This window comes from Dendrobium catenatum, unplaced genomic scaffold, assembly GCF_001605985.2.
Source record: "Dendrobium catenatum unplaced genomic scaffold, ASM160598v2 fragScaff_scaffold_612, whole genome shotgun sequence".
Lineage (NCBI taxonomy): Eukaryota > Viridiplantae > Streptophyta > Magnoliopsida > Asparagales > Orchidaceae > Dendrobium > Dendrobium catenatum.
Window position 1 is genome coordinate 692,480 of NW_021319074.1, and position 21,927 is coordinate 714,406.

The window sequence follows — 21,927 nt, forward strand, 5'->3', positions numbered from 1 at the left end:
GCAAGACGGTCCCTTCTATGGCTAAAAAGCCACAAACCCATCCTCCCCTTTTCTCAGCCTTCCCTCTGTAGGGCTGTGTGCTGTGCCCAAATATAAACACAATGCAACTATCTCCAGTGATCAGTGCCTTATTCCTATATAGTGGTAGAAGTAGCAAAGACTTATAAAGAGTTAGAGATTAGAGGTGGAGTAGTAACATATTTTACGAGGTCCATGAGCACAGTGAAGGTAAAAATAAGGGTTGAAGAAGATTAATTTGTCCACCACCTTCAACATACTACTCTTCTAGTATGCTTAATGTACAAACATACAATTACCATAATCATCTATTCCCCCTTTAGAACCAAAAGAATCAAAATGTCTATGCACATAATGCTTTTTAAACGAATTATGTATGCGAAAAACATCCAGATAACTGTGCGTAATCAAAGGAAAGAGCACGAAGGTTAGTCACGCCAATGATCCCTACACTTTTATCTAGTTTATTCATTTATTTTTTATCTTAATTATGCAATTTTCTATTTTTTACCCTTAATTAAGGTCTCTGTATTCATGTAAGCGCCAAGGCAAAGTTGTCTTTTATTATTCTTTAAGGCTTATATATTAGAGTCCTTTCTGCTCTTGTAATTAGCACTGTGATTGGATTATTGAATATAAAAAAATTTTCTACACTCTGTATCTTTGGAAACAACTTTACTGACAAATCACACTATGTGAGAAACGTATTATACCCACCAGCCACAGCATGTGTCCGGCTCATGGTTTGGCAAGTTCCCTAAGTAGAGCGCAGCATTAGTCCCAGTTCAGCCCAGGAGTACCACAGATGTGTCCGAGGGCTCCATGATTTCTATCTTTATTTTCCTACACTATTCTTTCTCCTCTAATATCCCCTTTTTCTTTACCTCTAGCTGACCGCATCTCACCCCCTACCCCCCAGCCGATTCTCTTTTCCCCCTTGCACTGCCGGCCAAACACCCTTCCATACGACCGCGGCACAGCCACCCTCTTTTCCCCTCTAAATCCACCCTTCGGACACTGCACGACACACCACCTTCCTTACCGACAACCCCCATCCCCACCATTTAAGCGCTATTCCCCTTCCCTACAACTCCCCTCCCGCTCAAATCCTCCGCAAATCCACACAACTCCTCCCTTTCTTTGGTCCACAAATCCATCTTGCATTTAAAGCCTTTTAATTTGAACCCTTTTCTTATTTTGAAATAATTTAATTTCACATATTCAAATAATTTGATTTGAAAATTTTGAATTTGTTTCCTAAAATGAGAATCCCTATTTTAGGTAAGTTCCTAAATTCATGCCCATTTAAATTTTAAATAAGGTTGGAATTAAATCAATCCTTCCTAATTTAAAATTCTAATTCAAGCAAGCATTAATTTCCCTCTCTTAAACCCCTCCCCCCTTGAAGTCGTCGGCCTGTTCTCATCCACAAGTTTGAATTTCAAATTCAAATAGTCTCTTGGTTACTTTCCTAAATTAGTCAATTGTTAATTTGGAAAGCTTCTTAAATTGAATTCAAATAGATTTGAATTTCAAAAATCTTTCAAGATTAATAAATCCTTTTAGGAAGCCTTTTCTAATCCCTCCAAATCTGCAATTAATTTCAAATTTAATTACCCCATGACATTTAATGCTATGGGCCACATATGTTGAATGTGGACAAGTCCTCCCTTCCCCTCTCTCTTGGCAGGTCCCCTTTCTCTTCTCTCTCTTAATTAATTCCCCCCAATTAATCCCCCAATTACAGCAGTCATTTAACCCACATCAATCCAAATTGATTCTTACTTTAATTTCTCTAGCCACCTAAGCATCAATTTACTCTGGATTTCTTTCCTAAATTGCTGGAATTAATTCCAGAATTTATGAAATTGCTGCCCTTTCCTTAATCTATCCCCAAATCTGAAATTAATTTCAAATTTCTAGCTCCATTCTACATCAATTATACTTTTCCAATTAGTCCATACGCCTATATTCTATGTGTATAAAATCATGTTACACTAAATGTGTCATGCAGGCTACTACTAAAAGAAAGAAATGAACTCCAAAGATCTTATTCAAACGTAAATAAGATTTTCTGTGTTCAACACAATATGTCTAGGTTCTAATACACCTAATGACAGATAATTTCAAAGAAGCACAAGAGAAAAAAAACATAGCATTTGCCGCATCAACCCTTCATAGGTCTAAATGCAACATACTTAAAAAGAAACAAAAAAATCTCAAAATAGTCACCAGACTATTCGTGTACGGCCAATTTAATCACAGAGTATCACGTTATTTCAATTTAGTCCCCTGACTATACAAAATTGATCTAAAATAATCCCTCGTATTATAATTGTGACATAAAATTGATCCCAATTTACTCCCAAAGGATCATTTTGGATAATTTTGTATAGCCAAGGGACTAAATTAGAGCAACGTCATAGTCTGGAACTAAAATGACAACAAATGAATAGTCGGATAAATATTTTGAGATTTAACCCTAAAAAAATATATATTATGTAATTTTATTGCATTGGAAAAGACTAAACTATGAATTTCACTAATTCTACTGATTTTTATAGGAAAGGATTGGTACCCGTAACTTGGTTGTTGAATAGATATTGAACGTTTACATTTGTTCTTGGAAACTCAGGGTACTTTTAAACGGACAGACTAAACTTTCTTTTTAAACATCAATAACTTGGGCCTTAGGAGGTCGCTTAACATATTTCATAAAAAGAAAGAGGAAGAAGTCCTTCAAAACTTGCAAAACCCATCGCTATAGATATTAGTTTCTAGTTATTCCCCACATGAAAGAACTAGATTCAGCCCCTCCTCTATTCATATTCACTCAAGCAATCTGATACCTTCCTTTCAAAATCAGCAAATAGATTACAATTAATGTGATGCACTCTCCAATATGAGAGAGAGCAGACTTAGATACTATAATTGGAGAAAGCAGAAGACTCAGCTATGGCTATTGGGCCTGCAGCTTCAAATCCATCATGCTTCTTTTGTTAATGAGAAAGAAGCCAAGAGTGACAAAATACAATTTTAGGATGAAATTGGTAGCACAAGTAGTTTTAGATGATAAAGCAGATAAAAATCTCCGTGACACCTTTAACTTAGCTTCATTATTCATCATTTCATCTTTTAGTGAAAAGTTCCATATCGCACCACACAGAATGCTCGGTTAATTCCAGTTAAAAGAGTGCATGGAGTTAACTAGTTAGCAATAACTGAAGGCATGTAACAAAAATTTTGGTCGAGTGGAAACATTGACTGAATGGGATGGAATTTCAGTAGTAAGTAAAACGTATTAAAGAAAACAGTTTCTTTGGAAGGAAATTATAAGAACAATAAGATCATGAAGGTATCCCTGCCTATATTAGCTCATTACTATGGAGAGATTGAACTAAGATTCAGAAAGCAAGAATCAACAAAAGCAAAACAAAAACAATACTGAGTGAAGCGCATGTGAGCTTATTCAATCATAATTAGCAAGCTAATCTAGAATTGATGACATGAAAAAGATATTTAACTTATTACCACATAGAAAAAGCCAGCCACTCTACAGGCCTCATCTAACTCCCTTACAACCTTAAGTACTCCTTGGTCTTCAGCCATCATAGGCCTATCACACTTATCCAAAAGAGGGCTAACATCTGGATAAAAGAAATTCAAAAGAGATACAAAAAGATGGAAAATTATAGAATATATATGAAAAGGTTAAACCGGTAAGAGTACAGAATAAATAAGGAGAAAAAAAGAATGAAAAAAAAACATATACCCACACAATTTGTCAAATTTCAAAGTAAATCGAGGGAATGCATAAAATCATAAGAAAATACTTGATATGGGAACAACCGCATGAAAAATAACATATGTATTGATGATTATGTATTCCAATTAGTGGTATTGAAGATCATGTAGACTTTGGTGTTTGAAGAGAAAGCACATTGCAAGATGATTTTAATAATGGCGAGCTGCCTGACAAAATTGAAATCAAGATACTACATAAAAAACAAGGACATCACAAATTGTAATAATCTTCACATCTAAAATAAATGTTTCTTTTAAATGTACAAAAGGAGCTCGCATCTAGCATAAAAATCTTAAGTCTGCAGTAATTGCGATGATACTACCATGGAAAGAAATTAACAAGGGAAGATAACCAAAAGACAAAAAAGAAGCAGCAGATACCATTTATGTATAGTCAAGATTTTGAATCAACGAACTTGAGACAAGTAGACTATCCTTTTTAGTCATTCCTCTACAGCATAGAGATTGAGAAAAGCACAAAAAAAGTATGTTAAACAAAATTCTAAACAGAAGAAATCATATTCAATGTGAGGTGTTTAGTCCTTAGATCATTTTCCTAGTTCTTTGCAAGGTTGCCAAGCCAAAAAACACAACCATAAGCAACTTTTGCATGTTTTTGGTCTTAAAATAAAAATTAAAACCAAACTTTTATGTCTAATTTAAGAATTTTCAAGCTTTGCCATAGCACTTTGCTTAGAGTCAGGACAAAAGTTGGATATAATTGAGTGTATTAGATCAAGCTAAAACCAGCCATTGAATCTTTGAAATTCGCATGTTTTCCACATGAAAATTCTCAAAGTACCATAAGAACTAATTTTCCTTCTTTTTTAGCATGTTTTTAATTTTCATGTAAATTTTCATCGGACCAAAATGGTTCATTGACTCTTATGAAAGACCAAAATAATCCTCAACTATATTAAAGGACTATTTTAATCCCTCAACTCTTTTAAAGGAACCAAAATAGTCCCACAATGAGATTATTTTGATTCTTTTTAAGGATTTGAGGGATCAAAATGACCTTTTAATATAGTTGGGGACTATGTTGCACCGATACACCTTTTTATGAAAGCGTGCTGTATCCGATACACAGATACATGGATACGCCTCCGATATGGCACCAATATGTGTCGGATAAGACAAAGCCGTATACGACAAAGCCTTATACAATTAAAATACAATTTAATTTCAAAAGGACACGCATATCAGATAACGCGTGTCCATTGAAAAAAAAACGGAAAAAAAGACGCGTCTTTTTACTTCCGTGGCTTCGAGCAAGGTTCTCTCATTTCCGAGATGGATTTGAGTCTCTTGATAATACGGTTATATTAGAAATTGCTAATCTTTCACTTTATGAGCCTGAATTAGAAGCTATGATATTTATTGAAGATGATATAGAAGTTCAAAGACAAACCACTGAAGAAGCTAATCATATCATTCCTTCTATTGAATAGTTGAAACTTCATGTGCTAGATAATTTATGTATATGCTTTTGTTGTTGTACTAGACATTTAATGCTTACTTTATTTTGATATTATAAGCTACAAGGATACAAAATGATGTTACTTTCATTTTTTTTCTGTAATTTCAAATATTATGTTTTGATTGCTTTCTTAATTTTTATATATGATTTATAAATTATAATGTCGTGTCCGCGCTGTACCCGTATCCTGCATTTTTAAGAATTGGCGTATCTCGTATCTGTATCGTGTTGTATCCGTGTCACCATATCCATATCGGTGCAACATAGGTTGGGGACAATTCTAGTTTTTAATGAGGTAAGGGATCATTTTGATCATTTCTCCATTTTTTTAATAAGATATTATAAAAGCCCTCAATCAAGAAGTTTCACCTACCTTCAACTTTTCTTAAATCAAAATTTATTGTTCATGTTATACTTTAGTTCAGGTGGATAGGTTGTCAAATCCACTGATCATATAGTTGATCTTGAACTGTCCGCTAACCTAAATCCACCAGTCTTTTGTTTTTGTCAAGGCTGATTCTTCTGTCAAAGTCCTCAACCTAACACTTTCCACTTCTAGTTCAGTTTATACAGGTTTGGTCCTACCATAATCCATAATAGAGAATTTTCTACCACTCAAATTAGTTGGCAAGGAACTTTTGATAGTTCAATTACATCAAAGAGAATCTAAAGAACCTATTTTTCAGTTTTCTTAACAACTTACATAAAGAATTCTTGCCCAATAACAACCAGCTTTTTTAAGTTCAAGTGATTCTCTCAAGAGGATGGAGGATCACATGAATCAAACAAAACTTTTATTCAAACTGTCTCATTAATGAGTAAAAATATTTTGAGCCCTCCAAGCAATCATCTGCATTGGCATTTGAGAATGCCACCATATCTCTGATGCTCAAGTAATCAGTCAATGAAAATTCATTTTTATAATTTTATTTTGGCGTGACAATATTTCTCAATATTGTATACTACTGTCGAGTTTTGTTCCTTGCTAGAGCAATGTAAGAACCCTACCACACTAATTATGAATTGTTAGGATTATTTTGAAGCCCTAAAAGAATATTATGAGATTTGGAGCTAATCTCATGAAACGAAACTTGTGTAGGTTGATCTTGAGCTCAAAGGATTATTGATATAATGTTTGTTTCTAAACCTATGAAAACAATCAATATCAAGTTTAAACATAAGCATGGGAAAAAAAAATTTCTCGAGGAAATTAAAGTTTAGCGTAAGAGCCTATCATAAGCTCAAAAAAGAATACTAGATTTACTGCATGACCTTCCAGTGGGATTTGGAAGGCTTACACAGACAGAGATTTTCCTTCCATTCTTTAAGAGTTTTGGAAGAGCATCATAGTATTTTAGGGATAGATCACGTTTTGTTTCTCTAAATGATTGTTAGGGTTTATTGATTTGGAGGATTGATATTTCTCATGAATGCAAGCCCTCCTAGTTGATTGCATCTCCACCTAAAAGTAGAGAACACTCTTATCTCTACCACAATTAGATTAAATTGGAAAGGGTGGAGAGCGGTCAAACTGATTAAGATTCTGATAGAAAACAGCCATGGAACACAAGAAAAACTGCTGAATTTCAGAGAAATTCAGCAATAAAGGTGCAGTTTTCACAATAATCTATAGGAAAATAGGGAAACACACTTAAAATTCAAATAGAGAAGGAATATACAACATGATACAAGGAATCTTCAATTCGAGAGGAAGATTCAGCTCTCCAAATCTCTAACCGAAGCTTAGAGTTCAAGAACAAACCCTAGAACTCAAATTCAGATTTCATAAATTCAAGATAATCCCAAAAGCTAACAAGAGAGACTAATTAAAGCAAAAGGAATAGTACAAAATCTCTAAACAGCCCCTAATTCAAAAAAATTTCCTCCCAAACAAAGCTTAATTAAGCCTTGGGCCCCACCAAAGCTCCCCCCCCCCCCCCCCCCCTCCTCCTCTCCTCTCCCGCTATCCGCCCCCATATGGGCCGACAGGTGTATACCAGAACTGGTTCAGGTCTAACATTACACCCCTCTGACACAATCGACTCAGGAATCCCAAGCAGTCTAACCACCTCGCTGATGACTGTTGCCATCACTGACACTGGGGTATAGGAATGTCGTAAAAGGATTAAATGTGCATACTTACTAAGTCTGTCAACCACCACTATGATGACTGTGTACCACTCCGATCGTGATAGGCCATCGATGAAATCCAAGGACACTTCCTCCCATACTCTGTTTGGAAGTGTCAAGTGTTGGAGTAGTCCTCCTGGAGTCATTGTCATGTACTTGTTTCTTTGGCACACTTCATACTTTGCCACCATCTCCTCAACATCTTTATGCATCCCTTTCAAGTAAAGCTCAATTATCAACCTCTTATATGTCTTATGTACCCCAGAATGACCTCCAACTGCACTGTTATGGAACTCCTGCAGCAATTGAGGGATATATGTATGGAAGTTCGTGGCATTACAAACCTCCCTTGATGCAACAGCCTCTCCCCCTCAAGATAGTATCATGGATGGCTATTCTTATCTTTCATCAAGTCCTCCCTAATCTTTCAATCAGATACGTAGAGAATGTGTTATCTGGCATATAATAGCAGCAATGGGTTTGGATTGGAATGATTGGATATTTGGGAATTTGGGGAGATTGAAAGATTTGAAGATTTGATATTTAAAATTTGAAATTGCACCATCTTGCACTTAAAGAAGATGGTGGGGGAATGGATGATGGACCCGATCAAGATCCCATGGTTCCGTCATCCCGGGCCATCGTGGTCCCTGGTCTACTTAGTCAGAGGAGGTAGTCGACCCAACCTGATAGAAGGATCATTGTCGGCAGCCATGGGTTGCTTCGTACAAGGGTACCTTGTAGACCTGGGGTGAATGTTTGTCTAAGGGGACAAATTTAAATCCACCTTAGCTAACAGAGGGCTTTGTGCCCTATCGATCATATCTTATTGATTCATATCTCAATGATTTGATGCCACTAAGGAACGTATTAGATCTGGCCATAACTGTTATTTGTGGTGTCATTTGGCAGCAAAACCACTCGGTTCAGAGGGCCCTAGGTCATAACCGTTTATCCTGCGGTGCCAATTGGCGGCAAAATCGCCGGTTAGAGGACACATACCACGTCCTTACTGGCAGGAGATTGTTTGAGAATGGACCCTAGTGATATTCACGACCAGGCATTAGCTCTTTGTGAGCTGAAGTAATTTTCAGATTTGTCCACCTCGGCAAACTGTTGCGGAGGGTGGATGGATTTTTGCTTTAAGTGTTTTAATGGTTAAATTTTATTTTTTTTTTAAATCTGAATTTTTGGATTTTCGGATTTTTTTGGATTTTTGGGATGGCATTTTGAAATATTGTCTTTAACCCCTCCGGTTGAGATATGCATTCAACACGGCCATCATTGGGGTGTTTGGGGTCGTTTATATTTGTGGCTTGAACCTTATCGACCTTATCAACTCGTTGATAGGGGATTGGGTTTTGTAGGCTTCGTGCCCTTGTTAGTGAATTCTTATTGTTATAGGCCTTGACGGCCTAATATGAATGTATTAAAACAAATACACCGGTCCCCACAACCGTGTATTTGTTTGAAGTTTTGAACCCTGTCGACTCCTATAGATCCGTATAGAAGGATCGGGTTCGAACATGAATTCACTTATTGACCCGCGCAGCATCCCTAGGTGTCACGTGTGTTTGCACAACACGCTCGTCAGGGCCCATGCGGGTGTTTGGGGGCATTTTATAATTATACCCTATCTACTCCTTTTTACCTGCTTAGGAGGATCGGGTTCAAATTTAATAACCCGCGCAGTATTCCTAGACGTCACGTGTGTACCAATAACACGCTCGCCGGGGCCCATGCGGGTTGTATGATTGCTTTTACCCCTTTTAGTGTAGCTATGTGTATACAAACTACGGTGCACGTGCGGGAATATTTTGAACATTCGACGGACCTTTTACAATGGCTTGTCATTATCCGTAGATGGAATGTTGTATGCATAATAATTTTTTTATAACCACTTGTAGGAAAACTGTAGTTTCTTCTGGCTTTTATGATCCTTTCACCAATATTCTCATAGGAGTGTGGTACGAATTACTACATCTTTTTGTACGACTACTACAGAGGATATCACCAACTCTGACTTTGTTACTTTTTGGAATTGAATATATCTACTTGTTCTTTAAAGTTGGTAGTAGAACTATTGCACTTGTTGTATATCAATCTTGTATCGTAGAAGACTGAGGCATTCATCTGTATTTTGATAAGTGTTGACTGTAGGATCCTTCTGTACCCACTTCACCTTGCTACATAGCTTGTAGATGCCTCCATTTGTCATAAATTCCTCTATGTTTTACTTGTGATCCTTCGTATTTATAGCAACTCATTAGTTGCTACTTTCCAATAGACTATATCGAGCGTAGTTGCTTATAGATAGAATACTGTGTATTTATTTGCAAATTAATCGTCATCGATTGAAAAGAAGTTATCTCTTTCACATTCTTCCTTCTTTGTTTGTAGACCTACTACATCATCAAGTATGATAACTAGCAAATGACCATATTCGTTATATTGTAGTAAAGTTCTCGGCATCTTCTCTACAATCTTCTCAAATTCTTCATAAGCAAGCTACACTTATTGCATGTTGCACTTCTCCCAGTCTTCTTGAATATTTTTATTGGAATCTCCTTAAAGATATTCACATGATGTTTGTCATCCTCACTTGATTTTTATCATGTATAAGTATTGAATGCAAGGCATCATCATATTCGTTGCGAATCAATTCTTTTCAGTTGTAGGAGGCTTGTGTGTTCATTTTACCTTCATCGAATGCATCAATCATCATGTTCATCCAGAGCTTACATTGTTGCTTATGAACCAGTTCCAATTGCAAACTCCTAACCTTTAAAGAAAATTTGGCATATGCGTGATAAATCTGATATTCATTCCTTGTCTAGCATGAAGACTTTTAACACTTGTGGGAAGCTTCATGCTATTGGTTGTAGGTATGTCATTGCATTTATGCTCTTGCAATCATTACAATTATCCCAAATTACCCACATACATGATTGGGATAGATGTATGAATCATTCATGAACATGCTAAATTGAAATACATGAATCCCTTATTTATCCATTTGATATTCATTTGAATACATGTTGGTCTAAGTATTGGTTCATCACATGATATCTTGAGCTTAGCTTCTTATAATCCCTTCAAATTAGATCATTTATGATTCATTCAAATTTTTATGTTTTCAACTTGAATTCAAGCTCAAGTGTAGTTCTTTATGAGTTCTCTTGCACTTAGTTCAAACTCTAGTTCTCTGTGGTCCAAGAATGATTCAAGTCCCCTGTTGTCCTTGCAAATGCAATTTCATATCCAAATTATTCAAGTCATGTTCATTTGTGTTCAAGTCTTTTGTAGTTCATGTCACATTTGAGTCCTCTTTAATCATTTCAAATTTGCAAGCTCATTTATTGAGTTAAGGTCCTTTGTATCGTTCAAATTAGTGTCCAAATAAAATTCAACATTTTTCAAAGTCCTTGGATTTTCGATCCAAATTTCGACAGCCTCCCAGCGTCTCCCCCGTTTAGGGGAAAAACCAAGAGGTAACCTTTCCCCTCAACGCTACGTGAACGCTTCAGGTAAGTGTCAAAAATGACACCGCGGTTGCGAAAGTATATTTTTTTTATCCTCGCCCGCTACGTGAGCGTTTAAGGGTTTTTTTTTTATAAAAAAAAAAAAGAAAACACATGTTAGAAATAAGCACAGATTTCCCCCCTTTGCACCATGTGAGCGTTCGGGGGTACGTATATGAAAATAAGGAAAACACATTTTTTTTAATCCCCTTTGCCGCAAGCACCGCACCGGTTTCTCTCCCTACAACGCTACTTGAGCGCGTAGGGGGTTTGTCGGCTCGTTGCTAGCATTGAAAAGGGATTCTTAAATCGCCGCAAGCGCCGCGCCTGTTTCCCTCCCTACAACGCTACGTGAGCGCATAAGTGGTTTGTCGGCCCGTTGCAAGCCACGAGAAAAGAGTCATTTTTTAAATTAATTATAATTAAAATAATTAATTATTATTAATGATAATAATTATCATTAATTATAATTAATAAAGATTAATTATAATTAATATTAACTAATCATATATAAATTATAATTAATTATAATTATCTTATAATAAATAATTATAATTAAGATTAATTAATTATGATTAAAATAATTAGTTATAATTAACGGCTCGGATGATGAGGAGATTGGAAGACAGGCTAGGTTCGGCTGGGAGCTCGGGTAGAGAAGGGAAGATGGAGGAGGTAATTTGGCTATGGCAGGTTAGGGAGAAGTTCGGTCTGCTCTCTGGACGGGATCGGACGGAGTAGCAGCAAGAGGAGATCGGTTTGCTGGAGTCAGCTACAGGTATGTGGATCAATCTCTCTCTCTCTTTCTCTCTCTGGATCGGCGGGAAATGGGAGGCAGCGACAGGGAAAAGAGGGGTAGCGATCGTGTGGGAGTAGCCAGCAGCGAATGGGAGCTTGGGCTTGCTTCTAAAGGCGTCGGAGAGCAGCACTCGAGGGGCTGTCGCAAAATTTGAGCTGGAATCCCAGGAATGAGACACGAACGAAGCCGTTTGCAGGTTAGCGGGATTCCTGCAGGTTTTGTAGATGATGTGGATTTCTTTTATTTGGATTTCTCTTTTTCTTTGTTTGTTGTTGTGGTCAACAGGTTGAAATTCGAAAGAGCTAAAACTGGAACTGTAGTCATGGCGTTCTTCAATCTCTTAAAGGCCTAAGTCACTGCCTCTTCACAAAAAGTTGTCTTTCTTCAATTGCTCAGTTAAGGGCTAAGCGATAGTATTGTACCCCCTCACAAATCTCTGATAGTAACCAGTCAGTTCTAGGAAACCCCTCAACTCTCTTAGGTTCATAGGCAGTGGCCATTCCTGGTGCCTCAATTTTTGTTTGGTCAGCCGCCACTCCTTCATGGGACACTACATGTCCCAAATACTCCACACTAGCCTGGGTGAAGCAGCACTTCTTTAGGTTGACCTTTAGCTGATGCTCCTGTAGGACTCTTAAAACCATCTTCAAGTACTCAAGATGCTCCTCATTTTGTTGTACACCAGTATGTCATCAAAAAATACTAGAACAAACTTCCTGAGGTACTGCCGGAACATCCTGTTCATCAAAGACTAAAAGGTAGTTGGAGCATTAGTAAGTCCAAATGACATTACCAAAAAATCATAATGCCCCTCGTGTGTTCTGAAAACTGTCGTTGAAATGTTTGTCTCCCTCATTCTGATCTGATGGATCCCTAATTTCAAATCCATCTTGGAAAACACCACGGCCACATACAGTTCATCCAAGAGCTCATCAATCACAAGAATAGGAAACTTATCCGGCACCGTCCCCCTATTCAAGGCTCTGTAGTTCACACAAAACCTCCAGCTCTCATCATATTTCTTGACCGGTAGGATTGGACTAGAGAAAGGACTCATACTAGGCCTGATGATCCCAGCCTCTAGCATCTCACGGATCAATTTCTCAATCTCATCCTTCTGAATCTGAGGATAGCGGTAGAGAAGAACACTGATCGATAGCACCCCTTCCTTCAAAGTAATGGCATGCTCTAGCTCCTTCTAGGGAGGTAGGCCCTGGGAGGCTAAAAAACCTCGTTGAATTGCTATATGAGTGGCCGTACTGAAAAGGGAATATATCTCTCCTTCTCCCGTTTGACCCCCTCCAAGCGATGCAACTCCACCAAATATCCTCCTCCCACCTCCTTTATGATCCTGATCAAAGGACTTGAGAGATACTCCAGTCACAGATAGCCCTACATCACCCTGAATCACTATTCTCTTCCCCCCAATCACAAGCTCCACCCTTAATGTTCCCCAATTGATCTTGGTTTCTCCCAAGGTCTGTAGCCACTTCATCACCAGAATGACAATAGTGCTTCCAAACTCTAAGGGTAGAAAATCCCCTCACATTTATCCCCTGAATGGTCAGCACCACTCCCCTAAAAACACTTCTACCCATCTCAACCTATCTCGTGCCCATCATCACCCCTTAGCCACCTGTATCCACTAATTTCACCCCCAGTAAATCAACAATCTGAGTGGACATAAAATTGTAGGTTTCCCTATTATCTATGAGTACCACCACCTCTCTGTCACCTATTTCTCCCTTTACTTTCATGGTGTGATTCGGGATGAAACCCACCATTGAGTTTAGGGAGACTTCCACCACGTCTAAATGCAACTTCTCCTCTTCCTCCTCCATTGACCCACTCTCACCACCCTCTTCAGCCTCCTCGTCATCAAAGATGGTGAGAACCTAAAGAGTTTGGTCCTTACACATATGCCCCGGCATGTACTTCTCATCACATCAAAAACATAACCCTTTTGCCCTCTTCTCTTGTATCTCCTTCTCTGTAAGCTTTTTGAAATTTCCTCCATTTCCCCCTCTAGCTCTCTCCTTGGGCACTTCCCTCAAACTCTGTGGTGCAGATCCCTTGAGAGCTAAGAAAGTGGTGGTCAACCTGTATGATCCCCCCGAGTTGCTCCTCTTAGACCCCCTCTCCAAATGCTTCTGGTGTTCCACCAACTATGCTAGCTCCATGACCTCTCACAAATTTTGAGACCTCATAACCCTAATTGCTGCACGGATCTCTGGTTTAAGCCCTTTTAAAAAGTTTCCCTCTAGCACTGTCTCTGAGAGTCGGTCTAGTCTATTCATCCTGTAATCCTTTCAGTCGAGCTACTTTTTGTTTAGATACGATATTTCTACTTTCTTTTTGTTTCTATACGAAAGATTGGCTAGATACTCGAACCTATTAAGGTAATCTGCCAAGGTCCCCTCCTGTGCCAGGGAAAAGAATTGCTCATAGAAATCTCCTCCCCTACTGGTTCAGAAACGTTATAGTAAATAATATTTGAACTCCCTCCAGCTTCAATGGGTTGCCTCATGTCTCTCCATTGATACCATGACAGTGCCTTCCCTTACAAACACAGTCATACCACTGTTAGGTTCTCTTTCTCTATCAACCCATTGCCAACAAAGTAATGCTCCACTTTGTAGATCCAGCAATGGTCATCCTTGCCCTCAAAGATGAGCATCTTAAGCTATCTCACCTTTGGGTCACCCCCGTTTTCCCTGAATCCTCCATAACCTCTCATTTCTCGACGAGGAAGTGCTCCCCAATTGTCACGATATTCCTTCAGGCGATCATACTCAAACCCTTCATCATATTCCCCTCGTCTTTCAAAATCAACACCTCGACGGTAGACATGCTCCCTTCTCCCCACAAAATCGACACCCCTCCTTTCGTAGCCCGTACTCATCCCCTCCCTAGAAAGTAGTTATAGAGGAGGCATTCCGCCATCTCCCTCAAAAACCTCCACTTTCGAATTCTCCCTCCCCCTAAACGGGTTCGGATTTCCTTCTGTCCCATGGCCACTGATGGTCTCCTTTGCTTCTGATGTCGCCGGATTTTGTTTGTCTTCAAGCATCTTCTTCATCATATCTTCTAAGGAGGCAAACCTTCCATCCATCTTTTCATGGATGGATGCAAACTGCTTCTGAAATAAGAGGTTTTCTCTTCGAAATCTGACTTTAGTTGTCCAAGTTCTCCATCCAAGACTTTAACCTTCCTTCCGACCATTGATAACCCTTGGATCGACGTGCTCTAATACCAATTTGATAGAAAACAACCAGAAAACACAAGGAAATCAGCTGAATTTCAGAGAAATTCAGCAATAATGATGCAGTTTCAAAATAATCTGTAGGAAAATAGGGAGAAACAACTTGAAATTCAAATAGAGATGGAAAAGAGAACATGATACAAGAAATCTTTAATTCGAGAGGAAGATTCAGCTCTCCAAATCTCTAGCCGAAGCTTAGAACCCAAGAACAAACCCTAGATCTCAAATTCATATTTCACAAATTCAAGATAATTCCAAACCCTAACAAGGGAGATTAATTAAAGAAAAAAAAACATTACAAAAACCCTATACAGCCCCTACTTCAAATTTTCCGTCCCAAAAGCCTAATTAAGCCTTAGGCCCCACCAAAGCTCCCCCCCCCCCCCCCCCTTACCCAACATCTACGCCAGTGGGTGTAAACCAGAACCGGTCCAGGTTTGAGCCTGGATCGGCTCAGGTCTAACAGATTCATGGTCCGTCATCTTGGGTCTAACTGAGAACTAATCTACAAAAATTAAAGGGCTTTTATAGCATGACTTCTAAGGAGCAAGACTAGAAATCATGAATGCCTTCTCTCAAGTATCCTAAGTAAACTAAAGTGAAAAAAAACTAAAGACACATCCTTTCATGATGAGACATTGTACTTATATCGAATTGAATGGGCTTAGAGGCATGATGCATGGATAGTTGCGGTTTAGAGGAATCAAATGTAATAAATGATAGCTAATTGGCATGGCATAATCAATACATATTGAAGTGGCTCACCAACGAAAGCTCAAATACATGGTTTGATTAATTAAATTATCACAGAAAAACTTCAATTCACCTAGTAAAAGGGTTGTCCTGATACAAATTTGGAGTGAAATTTGTGTTATAGAGCATGTTCTGCTGTATAGTTATAATTTATACTGTAAAACCCAAAAAATATTGATCTTCAGCGTCGCACGCATTTCGATGCACCGTGACGAAATTATGTAAATTTCAAAGTCGTCGGATTTGACGCAATAAATTTTATAAAATAGTATGCAAAATTCTGAGCAAATTGGTATAAAGAACCCATATTGGATTTCACATATTTTGGAAGTTAAAATTCATAGAAGTTTCTATATGACAAAACTACCCTTAATAGTATTAATACGAAATAATGCATGTAAAGGGGCATTTAAGACTTTATGCTTTGAACCCTATGCCCCCACTCTTATTAGGGGACCGAAATACATTCGGTCCCCATTTCCTTCGTGCGGCCGAACCGAGCGGAAGAGGGAAGAGCGGATGGGTTCAAGGCAAAGGCGACTCTGGTGCCGGCATTTCGACGGCAGTTTGTGAAGGAGAACGAAGGGAAAACATAGGGAAGAGTAAGGTGAGTTTTTAGAAGCAATTTCTCATGGTTTTCCTTAGCTTAAGAAAGAAATCTAGGTTTGAGGGAAACTTCAAATCTTTTTAAGATAATGATAGGAAAAGTTTAAAGGATGACTCTAAGCATAAAAATGAGATGATTTTTTAAAAATTTTAGATTTTAAAAAATAGGGTTTTCTCCGATTTTTGTATCCTTTAAAAATGACTTTGTAAGAAAGCTTCCTAATGGCATTAGAAAGCTTCTATATGAAGATAATTTAATTTCATGATGAAATTCCAAGTTCCAAGAATTAGGGCTTTGCAAAATCATGAAAATTTTTAAGGACTTAGGAAGGTTTTTAGAGGCAAGAAATAGGGCTTTTGCACAAAAAGCTATTTTTCTAATTTTTAAATTAGGTTAATCTGAAAATTATTGTATTTTAATTAATATTTAAGTGTTAGGTAGGTTCTTTATGCATGTGAGAACAAGTGAGAACAAGTGATATTTACACATTATGTTATATTTCTTTTAGATATTGATTGTGTAAAGGAAAGAGTTTGTTAGTACGTTTAGCCAATCACACTGTAGTAAGATAGGTAAAATGAAATTCTTTTAAATTTGAAAAGTTCTCTAAATGCAATCATGTAGAAAGTTATTTTTTTTATATGCAACTTGTACTTTCATATGTGGCTAGCATGTTCTTACATGAATATTTTTGAACACATGATACAAATGCAAATCTCTCAAATAGTGATAGTAGAAAGTGTAAAGCTTATGTTTCTTTTACATGTAATACATATGATCATCTCTCTCTCTTTTCGTGTAATTAAGCAAACATGTAACAGCATATGAGAACATTAAACCATACACATGAATGGCATGTTCAAGTCTCTTTTATGAATAAATAAGGAATGTTTGCATGTGCATGTTTGATGCGAAGTACCAATGGTAAAGGGACTCTTTTTAGCCAATGGTAAAGGGACTATTTTGAGCCAAATGGTAAAAGGGTTCTTTAAAACCAAATGGTAAAGCAATGACCAGTTAAAAGTGTACCTGATCAGTACAAAACAAATGATACTTCCGCGACGGTTGATTAATATTATATTATTATGATATCATGTCATTATGTTATATGTATATGAGGCATCAAATGAATCATGAATACTTAATGAGAAAGGATTGCAAGCTTATGCAAAGAAAGAGAACATAAAGATTGACTTAGAGGCATTTTTACTTTAGATAATATATTATGGCATGTTGAATGATTATTTAGTTAAAAGTATATGTATGTTGTACTTCTTTCTTTGCCACTAAATTTAATTGAATGTCATTTTATCTACTGAGTTGTGACTTATCCTACTTATGAAACATTTTTCAGGAAAATTTGATTAATGATAATGGCGGATAGACCACGCTTTATGTACTATTGTAGGGAGACGACGGGCATTAGGTTCCTTCTTTTTGGTTTTTGACATTTTGAATTAGAAGGATTCAGGATGACTTGTAATGAAAGATTTATGGACATCCTTTTATGTTTTGAACCTCTATGTTTAAGCTGATATACATTGAATGATAGATGAAAAGAAAAAAAAATTTACTTGGAATATTTTAGTGGCTCTTTCTATATATTTGGAGATGTTTTGATTATGAAATGTGAATATTTTTTTAAATTCTACTGTCCGACTTTCGTTCCCGCCTCGCCTATGGAGCTTATCGAGCCGAGTCGTGACATACACTAAACATTTTTTTTAATACTAAACATTTCACTAAACAACTATCCATTGCAATTCATGTGATTAAATTGTATGGTAGAAGAATTTGTTTCATATCCATGGCTTGTCGAGCCTTATGTTAAGCTCAAGTTTCGACTTAGAGTGCAGCATACTTTAAATAGATGCATTCGTCACGAGATTGGATCTACTTTGAAAAGTTTTAGGTTCACCCAAGTAGATCTATTAAAGGGTTAGGCGATCAGCACCAACCATTTAATTTTATTTGTGAACTCAATGCTTACCCACCGTCCCAACTGATTTAATGGACTTGATGACTCCAAGGTAGTCTGATTCAGAGACTTTGTGGCTATGAATTAATATAATTTGAATCTAACTTGAAGAAGCAAGCCTTACATTCCAGAATAAAGCCCATTTGATTTTGAATGTTCGGCTCATAACTTAGCCAATATGGATATTGATTTCACTAAACTTATCAATGAATAGTTAGTTGATGGTGGGTAGCTAGGTTTAAGAAGCATTGGATATTAGCCTAAAGGTTGATTGGCCTTATTAGTATAGGAGCTGGCTTAGATTTGGGTCTGACTTTTTAGCCTCTGAGCTTGTTCATTTTTTGTGTGGACTTGTTATCTTGAGTGCTAATATAGTTTGATAATCAAGGCATATTACTCTAGTAGCAATTATAGAGTAATGCAAATTAAGGAGGGGGTGAATTAATATGCATGGGCTGCTTTAACTTCTTTTAAAATACTCCAACTTAAACCCATCACAATAAAAAACAAATAGAAACTAAATGATTAATATTTAAATCAATAGATTAAGCACACCTACAAATGAATTAAGATATATAAAAAATGATTAAGCTAATATGAGAGTCCAAAAAACATGTAATAAGAGAAAGAAGAAAGGAGATGACTTAGAAAAAGGATTAATAAATGTTTGGAGAACTCAGAGGAAAACTTTTGGAAGTTAAGAAGACCCAAAAAAAAGGAAAAAAAAATACAGGGAATATGGTTATATTATAAGAAAAGTATTACACAAAAAAAAAATATTTACCATTTTCTTGATAAAAGAGGGATATATATATATATATATATATAAAATAAGCTCAACTTAAGGGCAGAGATATCCCTAATCAGTGTATCAACAATAAGATATAACCTTGCTCCTCATCTCAACAATCTCACTTCAACCCGAGCTCTCGCAACTTTGCTCGGCGGCTCAATCCAATCTTTGCATCCTAGCTCCTGCTCGCATGGAGTGTCTTGCCCCTCCCCTTTCATCTGCATCCATCGCCTCCCTCGCACTTGTGTACTTCTCCTCCTATAACATCTCATCCTTAAGACCAGGCATCCGCGCACCCAGGACTCACCCTTGTGTCCATGCTTGAGGCATGCACCTCATCAAGCCCGATCATTGTTCCAATTCCTGGCATCAGTGCCCTACTCTACTAGCATGTTGACTAGAGAAACAACCATGCCAACTATTTCACTCACCAACCGCTTCTATCCTCTTTGAGTATCACTCATATTCCTTGTTCAAAATCAATATCATTAGTATCTTTACTTTCTTATCAACGCACTAATCCCTCTCTCCATTCCCGATTCTTTCTACTTCGCCCCTAGACTAGCTGCCCCTAAGGTTTTGGCATAACAACCTATTTGGTCACTTTCATCCTCGTTTCCTATTCTGGTGGCCTCTTTCTTCTTGTATGCACCAACTCCAAGATGAGCCTGGATAACGACTCCAGCTTTTCCGTCATAGTTAGACGACTATAGAGCCTATAATCCCCACAAGCTTAATGCATTCACCTCCTTCTAGATAATCCAAAGCTCCATCAAAAGTTACTAATAACTTTAAGATATTAGTCAGCTATATCCCTCTCGGCTTAGCATTCTCCACATACTCACCTTTACCTTTTCACCCTCAAGCACCCGATAATATGGGACCTTCCCCAAGACAAAGAAATGGATTAAAATGAGCAACCATCCACCAAGCTAGTCATGCCTAGGATAGTCTATATGGAGAGTCATTATCTAATTTACTTTTAATTTCTTTATCGATATAGCCTTTACTCTATCCCTTTGATCCCTATAAAAAAAGAGTACAGAGGAGCACAACCATTTACGTGTATTTTTTAGCAAGATTCAATCCCACCTCAACATAAGTTTTAAATCTTAGCTGTCCCTTGGCATTTGACCCACGACTAGGATTGGGATTCATGGGAGGCTCACCTGGATTGCGCCAATCTCTTTGTTAAATCCCAACCGTCCCTTGACATTTTGATATCACGGCTAGGATCAGGATCCATGGGAGGCTCACATGGATTGCGCCGATCTCCTTCCATATTTAAGTGGCTAATTTAGGAAGGATTATATTAAAGCAATTATGTATGATTCTGTAATTATTTATTTCTTTATTAAAATAACTTGTATAGATCTATAAATAGAGACATGTTTGAGCAATAAAATTAAGCATTTTCCCTCTCCAATTATCTGAATTTAACATGGTATCAGAGACTAAAGAGATAATCCGTGAGTTCCACCACCGGCCTTCAATGTCGTTGTCGTTTAGAGACTAAAGAGAAGGAAGCATAGAGGAGCAAGCGGCCTTCATTGCTGGCATTCACTTGTTATTGCTACTACTTTTATAACTAACGCAACCTTCATTGTTGCCCTACACCTTACTAGCTTGATTGATATAGCCTTCATTGCTATCCTTTGCCACCAAAAATATCTGAAGCTAATTCCTCCCAAAGCTCTATAAAGGACTCTATAGTGCACCAAGAAAGAGATCTCTAAAATATGCAACCTTTCTATTGCTTCAATGGAAAAAATTACTTGAAGTAGTCTCAATTTGTAAAGACCAACTTGAAAGAGAAAGGAAAGATGCATCACCTTCTTGGAGAAGGACTAAAAATAGGAGATCCTAATTTTTGGGTATGGGATGAAGCAGACTCAATGATTATATCATGGTTGTGGAATTTCATCACTCCATAATTAGTGATACTTTTAAGCTTCTATCTACTGCAAAAGATATATAGGATGTCTTCAGGCAAACCTTCTCAAAAGCTCGGGATTCTGCCCAAATCTTTGAAATTAAGTTCAAGATGGGAAGCACAAAACAAGGAAGCAAGATTGTGACAAAATATGCCACTCTCCTTCAAAGATTATGGCATGGCAAGAACTTGATCAATCTAGATGTATAAAGACCAAGTACCCAGAAGATACTACTATCCTGAAAAAATTTTATTGAGAAAGATAAAGTATATGACTTTCTTGTAGGATTAAATGCAAAGTTTGATCAAGTACGAGTTTAAATTCTTGACAAAGAAGAGACATTCATTAAATGAGACCATATCTCTCATTCATGCTGAGGAAAGCCAACCAGGTGTAATGCTGGAACCAAAGGTTATTAAAGGTTCAACAATGATCTCAACCAAAGAGGCACCATGGAAAGAAAGAGGTAAGGACTCCTCAAAGCCTAAAAACAAAGACTCCCTTTGATGCAGCTATTGCAAGAAATCAAGATACAAAAAGGAGATATGCTGGAAGATACATGGAAAGCTCCCCTGTAAGGAGTGAAATCAAAAGAGTTGACAAAAAGGCACATCAAAAGCAAACACTATAATAAGTCAGCCCACCCCAGAAATGCAATCCAACCTTAGAGAACTCAATAAAGAAAATATTGATAAGCTAAAACAACTCCTGATATCTCCTGAAAAATCACCTGAATCTTTTTGTCTTGCACTTTTAGGTGAGTTTCCTATATCCATTGGATCAAGGTGCACTTTCAGGTAAGTTTCCTATATACATTGGATTAAGCATCTCTAAAAATCATTTGAAAG

The 21,927-nt window shown here is 37.4% G+C and overlaps 1 protein-coding gene across 2 annotated transcripts in view; it reads right to left on the minus strand.

The window, feature by feature from the left end:
• The window catches only part of LOC110092704 (probable 2-oxoglutarate-dependent dioxygenase At3g50210), a 100,209-nt gene that overhangs the window by 56,164 nt on the left and 22,118 nt on the right, over positions 1-21,927 (minus strand). For both annotated transcript variants that reach the window (XM_028694969.1, XM_028694968.1), the window contains exon 2: positions 3,550-3,665. In XM_028694969.1, coding sequence (XP_028550802.1) covers positions 3,550-3,665 — 116 coding nt within the window. The remainder of the gene's footprint in view (positions 1-3,549; positions 3,666-21,927) is intronic.